General features: G+C 34.0%; 1 protein-coding gene across 12 annotated transcripts; it reads right to left on the bottom strand.

The window, feature by feature from the left end:
- Positions 1-305: 305 nt before the first annotated feature.
- Positions 306-8,938, bottom strand: LOC131593255 (putative disease resistance RPP13-like protein 1). 12 transcript variants are annotated; one of them, XR_009280831.1, is made up of 10 exons: positions 8,654-8,938; positions 7,779-7,956; positions 2,203-5,688; positions 2,050-2,112; positions 1,826-1,948; positions 1,657-1,712; positions 1,504-1,559; positions 1,296-1,427; positions 875-1,203; positions 306-575 (listed from the first exon to the last, which is right to left on the bottom strand). XR_009280831.1 is itself a non-coding variant. In XM_058865605.1 (4 exons), the coding sequence occupies exon 3, from the start codon at positions 5,684-5,686 to the stop codon at positions 2,219-2,221; it is 3,468 nt and encodes a 1,155-aa protein (XP_058721588.1). In that variant the 5' UTR covers positions 5,687-5,688; positions 7,779-7,956; positions 8,654-8,938; the 3' UTR covers positions 2,049-2,112; positions 2,203-2,218. The 12 variants fall into 12 exon arrangements, 1 of the variants encoding a protein (XP_058721588.1); XR_009280828.1 differs by having other exon boundaries at positions 1,504-1,712; positions 1,826-1,965; XR_009280829.1 differs by having other exon boundaries at positions 875-1,207; positions 1,504-1,712.
- Between the last annotated feature and the right edge of the window lie 473 nt (positions 8,939-9,411).

Below are 9,411 nucleotides of genomic sequence, written 5' to 3'. Positions count from 1 at the left end.
GGCAGCATGTTTACCAGTCCATACTAAGAAAACATTTCTTTCATGTGACATATCATGCTGTTATTTTCCTTGTTTCTCAAGATAAGCGTTCACAAGAGAACTGTGTCAATAAACACAAATGTTTTCCATTTCTTCATCCATGTTTTCAGCCACTTGGTAATCATTTTGTTGTGATATACTTTTGTTAAACTCATGACATCTTTACAGGTCAAGAAAGGGGTTCAAAATTCAATGTATTTTAATTTGTTTGAAAAACAATTTCAATTCAAAACAAAATAAATATGAAAAATATACATAAAGAGAACACCCAATATTTGATAACGAAGTTACAATTTATCAGAGTCTGAAGTCGAGCAACTAATTCACTTATCACAAAACAAAATCAATAAAAAGATGGTGTTGAAGTGTCTCTCTTCAATTCTTTCTTTGAATGGAAGAGATGTTCCTTTACTGAATGTGTCATATGTAGGATGAATGAGTTTTGACTGATGTGGAGGATCTCTCTACAGAAACATGGAAGTTTTTCGGATATCAATCATTCAGATTTGTAGTAAAAACCTTTGGATCATACTACCCTACATAAAAATAAATGGATATATCGTGTCAGGATTGATGGTGTTCATTTATAATAGAACAAAATGGTAACCAGAAGCAAATAAGATTAAAAATGGATAAGGTTATAGGCACTAATGATTAAGTTGGTATTTGTAAAGTTGGAGATATATTTGAACTGAATATTGTCAAAAATACATTTGAAATATCCAAACAGAAGTACAAACATAATTGATACTCATTCGATTTCGATGTATTTTTCATGCAGTACATGAACGGGAAGATAACCAATTAGAAACAAAACTAAAAGAGAAGAGCTAACCAGACTCTCAAGATTTATGTGCCAAAATCTTCATCTTTAACGAACTCCTTCCTACCGCAAGACATATTTTTCACAAACGCCTTTCCAGAATATGCAATAAACCGGAAGATAGATTTGCAGTAAGTAACACTAACATATAATTACTAGTCACTTCCCGAACCTCGCGTATTACTTCCTCTAGAGGCAATAGTCTTCATTTTGGCTTTATCATTGAAATGGGCCATTAAAACACATGATTGGTGTACTCTAACAGATTGAGAGAACAACTACACTTGTTTTGTCTCTAGCTTTGCGAATTGCCCTCTTAGAATCTTCACCGACTTAGAAATCTACCTTTGGAATAAAAGCATATTATTAAACACAACAATCTAATAATAAATGCGAGGATAAAAGAAAACAAAGAAGAACACGATGGAGCAACCTTACACCACACTTTCCCTCGTTTCCTCTGCACACTTGGTTCTAATAACGGACGATTTTCAGTTCTTTAAGAGAGGAATGCACCTCCCCCTCTTTTGGAAACCATGTTGAAGCCACTTTCCATCCAAGCATTCTATATTTTTAAGATTAGAGATGAGTAAGAATGAGAATTGAACCATAGAAACTGCAGTTGCGGCAGGATTTTTCACCTCTTCTGAAAAAGTATTAACAATCCCAAGCCATGCAAATCAAACTTGAGAAAGCCCTGCTATAGGAACATAATATGGCTTTAAAATGAATAGAAACGACTTGCAGCAATATTCATCGCACTAACAGCTATAATGTGCCAGTCATTAAAGTACTTTTTCTTAAAGACTTCCATGCTTTGAAAGTTGGGATTCAAAATTCATATACACATCTGCATCAAAAGCATTATAACTTACTGAGTGAGAAACTACACATTATCTTTGCATATAGAAAACCAAGACATCTACATCAAACAAAATTGATATGTTCTTATAAAATACTCACAGCCAGCCATGTAGTCTTGGAGAGTGAAACATTTGGTTAAATGCCTCATAGGGGATACAAACACTTTCTTGCACTTCTGTTTGTGAAGTCCATATTATTTCAAGTTCATAAAACCTTTCTTTCCTGGACAAAGAATGCGCCTTCATTAAACAGGCGATTATTTGTAAGTGGTAAACAATAGAAAAAGAAAGAGGTAATGCAAAACAGATTGAGAAAACACATACAATTATTGTCTCTAGCTTTGCAATTTGCTCTCTTAGAATTACTACAATCTTAGAATCTACCTTCTGGAAAAAAAAATACTATTAGTATTAGACATAACAATCAATCCCATAAAAAATTTAAGGAGAAACAAAAAACAAGTACTGGTGACTCACCTTGATGTAGTAGTACTCATTTGATGATTTGGTGGTTTATAAATATTTTGGGAATGTGAGAAATCTTACTCCACTCTTTCCCCTGCTTCCTCAGCAAACTTGCTTCTAGTAACGGACACCATGAAATATACAGTTCTTTAAGAGAGGAAGGCAATCCCCCCTCTTCTGGCAACGAATGCAGATTTGGAAGGCCGTCAATTGACAATTTTTGAAGACTAGTTAGCGTCTTTATTGATTCAGGTAGAGAACAGAACTTCCCACACCAACCCACAGTTAAATCAATGAGGTTAGGAATAGGCAATCCACTCAGCAAAACCGACTCCAGTTCACTGCAATTCCATATATTGATGGTTCTAAGAAACATGAGATTCTGTTTTGATGCATCTTCTGCAATTAAAATGGATTGTAAATGTTTACACCCCTGAATACATAGAATTTTGAGGACTGGGAGAGAGCACAAGGTAAATGATGTCATTGAATTGCAACTTCTGATTATTTCTAAAATCTCAAGTGATGTGTAATTGTGAAAAGATTCATGAGAAGGGAACTCCAGATTCTCACAGTCTCTAATTGTGAGAGATCGTAAGGTTTTGGGAAGACCATCTCTCGGAAAGGAGGTTAGAGATGGAATGTTTGTTAAGACCATCTTTTGAAGAGAATTCAGACTAATCATCAATTGGCTGGATTTGTCAAATGGTGGGTTAGTAATATCATTTAAGTTCCTTGTCTCCATCAGTAGAGGACAATTCTGTAACTCAAGTTCAATAAGGGAAGGAAGGTTGTTAAGTGTCATCCCATTGAGTTCGGGACAGTGTGAAACACACAGATGTGTAAGCCTAGGAAGGTTGATCGGTATGTTTTCTTTGAGTTTTGGACAATAATGTAGTGACAAGCATATAAGACTAGGAAAAACTGTAGATGTACCTTCAATCAACTTCCATTCCTCCCACTTTGGCATATAGTCAAAGCTTAGAATCTCTAAAGAGGGAAATGGTTGAAACAAAGGAGAACTACTTCCATAGAACTCTGTGCCAACACTCTTTACTGATTGCATTCCACTAATAAAGAGTTCTTTTAGATTATGTAGTTTCCCGAGGGATGGCAGACTTGAACAATTTTCACATTGCCAGATCGACAAAAACACCATGTTGCTAAATAAAGAATCGCCCAACCAACTTGGTAATTTGTTTCCACGATATTCAGAGATGGTCAAATACTTCAAATTTGTGGACGGACGCAGCTGTTCCAATACATCACTTTGTATTGTTAAGTTTGAACCATATTTGTAATACCATTTTAGTTGCAACTGGTCAATTCCTATTTTCATCTCCAAGTTTGCTTGTGAAGCATGGACTGGGTCAGTTACATTTTCAAGTTGTGAAATGGAAAGACTTCCTTGTAATTGGGGATATTTTCCAAGATCTCCAATCTTCAATCCATCATCCCCAGCGCTGCTCACAATAAAGTTTGACAATGTCTGTAGATTTTCTAATTTGGATATTTGTGCCGGCATTTTGTTCAATTGGGTGTCTCTAATGTCAAGGTGGCGTAGTTTCACCAATTTCCCCATATCCTTTGGCAATTCAGTGAGTTTCTCGCAACTTGACAACAACAATGTCTGCAAATTGTAAAGCTTGCATGTTTCAGAAGGCAGCCTTGTAATCAAAGTTCCAGAGAGGTTCAAGTATCGCAAGTGAATCAAACTTCCAATAGAGGTTGGCAACTCAGTGATGTTTTCGTTTTGTTGAAGTGACAACACGTGTAAGTGTGTCATTGCGGACAACAAGTCAAAAAATAACTTGCACGACATGGAATTATCATACCCCCATGAAGCTTGCAATGGCATGGGTAAAAAGGTTCGTAGACCTTTTAATCCATGCAACTTTTCAAACCTATCATATGGCTTATCTTCTTCAGTTTCAAATGACAAGTAACGCACTCTTTTATCTACCCTTTCATCTGACTTATGTATGTCCAACCTAGTGCAATAGGGAGATGAAACTGCCATAGCTAAATCATTGATGAGGTCGTGCATTTCAAAGCATACTCCACCACGACTTGATCGTTGAAGTATTAGAGACCTTGCCACTAGCTCATCAAAGTATTCTTCAGCTACTTTTTCCCAGCTTTTCTCACTTTTCGGCTGAGGTATAAAGCCTTCTGCAATCCACAACTCAATCACCATCTCTTTCCATAAGATTGAGTTCTTTGGAAATATTGAGCAATAAGCAAAGCATCCTTTTAAAGAACTTGAAAGATAACGATAGCTCAATAGCAGAGCACCGTTTGTTTGTTCCCAAATACTATTGTTTAATACCCCTCTCCAATGATCTTCCGACAATTCAATGCGAAGAATACCCCCCAATGCTATTGTGGCTAATGGTAAACCGCCACACTTATTTGCGATTTCCCTACCAATTATTTCTAGATTGGGATATTCGGGATGTTCTTGGTAGTTTCTTACTACAAATGCATGCCTGGCTAGTAAAGACCAGGAATCTTCAGTTTTCAAAGATCTTAAATGGTGGAGATAGAGAGATTTTAGCTTGGGTAGTGTAACTCTTGCATCTCGAGTTGTGATGATGATCTTACTTCCTATTTGTCCAACATTAAAAATATCACTTAGACTATTCCAACGAACATAATTTCCATACCCTATATCATCCAATACTAGTAAAAACTTTTTGTTACTTAAACTTTGTTGCAATTGAACTTGGAGTTTAACTAAGTTTGGGTCTGTAATTGTTTTTTGAGTGACAGATTCAAGGATTGTTTTAGTGACTGTGACCTCAACAAAGTCTTTTGGAATATGTGCCCACCCTATGACTTCAAACTTCTCCTTCACATCAAGGTCATGGTAAAGGAGTCTAGCTAGTGTTGTTTTTCCTAACCCTCCCATACCCACAATGGAAATCACTCCTATTTTATTTCCGCTATCACAACCATCCTGTGACAGCAAAAATTCTTTAAGTTTCTTTCTGTCATCATCTCTGCCATAAATAGCAGTTTCATCTCCTAAAAAAGGACTTGTAGGAGTTATATTCCTAACATAGTTGGAATCACCTTCTTTCAATCCAAGATTTTGGCTTCTCAAATGTTCTAATCTTCCAAATAATTTTTGTAGTTTAGAATTGATCTTTTTATTAAACCTCTTAAAATAAGACAAAAACTTATTAAGAACCTGACCACCTTCAGCTTTGCACCTTAAAGCTTCAGTGTTGAGTTCGTCGAACAGTTCGTCAGCTTGAAAGACAGCATCTTGCAACATCTCCAGCCACTTCTTGACAGCAGGGTTAGTGATCTGTTTGTCCTCAGCATCATAAAGTACAGATTGAAGACTCAGCAGTGTTATCTCCAGCTTTTCCAACAGCTCAACGTCCAGCTTAGTCCTCCGAAACAAATCAATAAACTCACCAGAAACAACCTTTTTCACCAGCATCTCCATGGAAGCTGAAAGAAGTGCTCCTCCAACAATGGCAGCCATAACTTAGTTGAACCGAGTAAGAATAGTTTGAAATATTGAAGTGGAAAGAAAATGCAATGCAAGGAAATGCAAGTTAACAAGACTTGTAACTTGATGCAAGTTGCAATGTATAGAAGAAAAGCTACAGTGACAGTCAACCAAAATAAATTAATAATTATTTTAATAATTCACTGTCATGGAAATATAATTCATCGAACCGTTCCCTCAAATAGAAATAAAATAATAGTGGAGTATCATTGGTCTCCTTAAACAACTACATACTGAAAAAAAAAACAGATTCTTCGAGGGAAACGAGACTAGTGGAGTATTAAGTAATGTATTAAAAATACATAGGAGTAAGTGGTGTATTGGATTATCTGCTCACAACTCACATGGGCTGTTTAGTTTAGATAACCAAGTAGGATAGTAAGTAAATCTGCTTCATATAAATCATATATCACTATTGAATTTTAAATTTTATTATTTTAATATTTAAAAAAATAATATTTGAAATAATATATTTTTGTATTTGTTGGAATTTGAACTTGTGACCTCAAATAGAAACTCAATACTCAGCTAACTAAATATATTTATTTGGTGTGATTCTTGTGTTGTTAAAAATTTTAATTCAAAATAAGTTTTAAATCCATATCTTTCAAAATATTTCTTATAATAAAAATAAAATGTTGATTAGTGAGTTAAATTTCGAGTATGCTATTGATATATGAGAAAATGATATATGTATTATATTGCATTTTTTTCATCTAAAATTGTTTGAAAAACATAAATAAATTGAAATATGTAGAGAAACAGATTGTTATGATTCTCATTTCTCAACATAAAAAATAAAATATAAGTGTCCATTTTATCAACTTAATTTAGTAGGAAATACTTTAGGAAGAATGTAACAAACACAAAATAACACGGATACAAAGCATCACTGTTTAGTATCAAAACAAATAAGATCTCACATATACAGTAAAATAAAGCAACCGATAAACTACTTTAGGACTTATGTACGTTCGGAATGCATATCTCGGATAATCTGCCAACCGATAAACTTAAGCATATTGCCCTTACCAGGCCTCACGCTTAGGGGGTTTATGTACTTCTCAAGTAAAAAGTCAGAATTTGACCACCAACAAAAGCACTTATTTCCAACAAAATCACTTCTCAAAAAAGAACTTTCAAAGGAATGGCTTAATTCACAAAAATTCAAAGTAAAAGTGGTGAATTCAAAGGTAAATTCAAAAGGAAATACAAAGCAAAATTCAAGTTTAGATCAGGTGACCATTAGTCTTACATTGAGACTTGGTATTTATGCTAAACCTCAACATGTCTTCCCTCTAACTTCCTTCAACTACCTATTTATTCTCAAACTTATGCATTTACACATTTACCTTTAACTAACTTCAACTTCCTTAAAGATTTCAAACTAACACAAAATCAAACCAACTTTCTACTATACCTCCACCATTGATAACTTTTCATCCAACGGCTACGGTTAATGATCCGCAACTAAACCTCTAATTGCTTTTCAACCATTGATAAACTTCTAACTTGAATGACAATCTAAAGGTTCACAACCACCCACAAAAACTATAAAAATCCTCCATTTCCATAATTTTGGAAACCTAAGCAATTTAACCATTTTCGTACTTTCATTTTTCTCCACTCTCTCTCAATTTTCCATTACTTCATCCCTAACCATCACAAAAGTTCATCACCATCACCATCTAGAATTTCAAAAATGGAAATTCTAGATTGGGAAAACTAAACCTCCATCCAAAATTCAACAAAATACAACAATTCCACAAGTATTCATCATTCAAGAATTAACAAAATTCAAGTGTTATCATCTCAATGTTATTCATATTCAAGTGCAAATGTTATATTCTGCATCTAACAATTATTCAATCATCATCATCCTCCAAGATTTCATCAAGTTTCAAGGCTTAAAGGTTTACCACATTCATCAACATATATTCATCATTTTACTTCAAGGTTCTAATCTACATTCATCATCAAAGTTTCAACAAGTAATATTCAAGATTATTCATCTATATTCAATCATTGTCATCATTGGAAATTAATTGGAGTGAAAAAAGCTTACTTTGAAGTTTTCCGCGTTTCTCGTTGGTAAATTTATCGACAATTTTCAATACTAACCGGAGCAAATCCCCGCTCCGTCAGTAAGCCTTGAACTCTCTTCATCCCATGCCACCGATCATGTTCTTGCTTGTATGAAATGTTCTTGTTGAATATATATGGTGTTTACATAGATTATGCCGCTGTTTTGGAATTGATTTGATCATAAAAGTAGCTTAATTATTCATGAAAATTCACATTAAAGTAGCATGAAAATTGACATAGTATAGACTCCTCTCTTAATCTAATCACCAATTTGCATTTAGTATCAGAATTGATTGCATGTAGTATAGCAACAAGTTTGGTTTAGGCAATATGCAACAATTAGTCAAAATAATCACTTTTACACTAATAAACACTTATATACATTCACCAAAAAACCATATTTCAAGAAACTTGAAATTTGACATTAGCTTTTGTTAATACAGTTCTAATTGCATATTTAGCATGGCATTAACATTGGTTCTAATACATAACATAAAATAGCTTATTTTCATAATCACTTTTTCTCGTGAAACTCATTTTTTGACATAAACATAGAATAAGCGTTTTCTTCCAATTCCAATTTCACAAGATCAAATTCAATACATAAAAACAATAAACAATTAGCATTAATTATAGCATAAGCATTTGAATTAATCCTTCAAAAATCACTTCTTTTTCACTAAAAAAACCTTTCATGAAAATGAGCAAAATTTCACATTTCTTGAAAATTCAAAAACTAAGAAAATGACAAAATCAACAAAAACTAATCATATATTCTTGATCCCCATGAAATTATAAGTGAGATAGACTTTTATTTCACCAAATTTGATTGAGTTTTGATCAATTTCTCATTACCTTCAAGAAGCTTTTTTCATGTCTTTAATGGAAGCTTGAGAGAGATGGGGGCGCCGCCGCTGCATCACCATCGTCCGCCCCCATATGGGGGGCTGCCATGTTTCTTCTTTCCATGGTGTTTTCACGAGAAAATGATGGAGGAGGAAGAGATGGCCGAACCGGTCTGGTCCGGTTCAAACCGGCCGGTCCGATTTATTTTATTTAACTTTTTTTATGTTCTTTTATTCTATTTTCAGCCCAATAACATCACTGTCTCTCCCTCACTTTTTTGCAACAATTAGTAACATAATTTGGGCCAAATTGGAATTGTTCCACCAGCCCCTTATAAACTAAACTATCATGTTAATAATGTTCTCAACTAGCTTAGTATTATCTAAAAACTGGATATCAAATACTCTTCTTCTTCAATATCAAAATCATCTACAACAAAATCAACTGCTGCAACATTTTTATTTATCTTTTTTCAATTTTTTATTTCATTTCTTTTATTTTTAATTTTAATTTTTTATTAAAATAATCAAAATAACGTCGTTTTAATTTTTTTAAAATTAAAAATGCACTTAAACCGCCAGTTTTTTTTATTTTAGCGGTTTATACCGGTTCACACCGGTTCAATGACATGTCTGATCCAGCAATTGAACTAGATTGATTACCTGGCTAGTTCCCGGTTCAACCGGTCCAACCAGCCTGTCTGGTCTGATTTTTAAAACACTGATCCACACTATTACCATAAAATTTATGTCATTACGGTATTTCCA

Source organism: Vicia villosa, linkage group LG3 (assembly GCF_029867415.1).
Source record: "Vicia villosa cultivar HV-30 ecotype Madison, WI linkage group LG3, Vvil1.0, whole genome shotgun sequence".
Lineage (NCBI taxonomy): Eukaryota > Viridiplantae > Streptophyta > Magnoliopsida > Fabales > Fabaceae > Vicia > Vicia villosa.
Note: the sequence above shows the minus strand (reverse complement) of the source record. Positions and strands in the feature narration are given on the sequence as shown.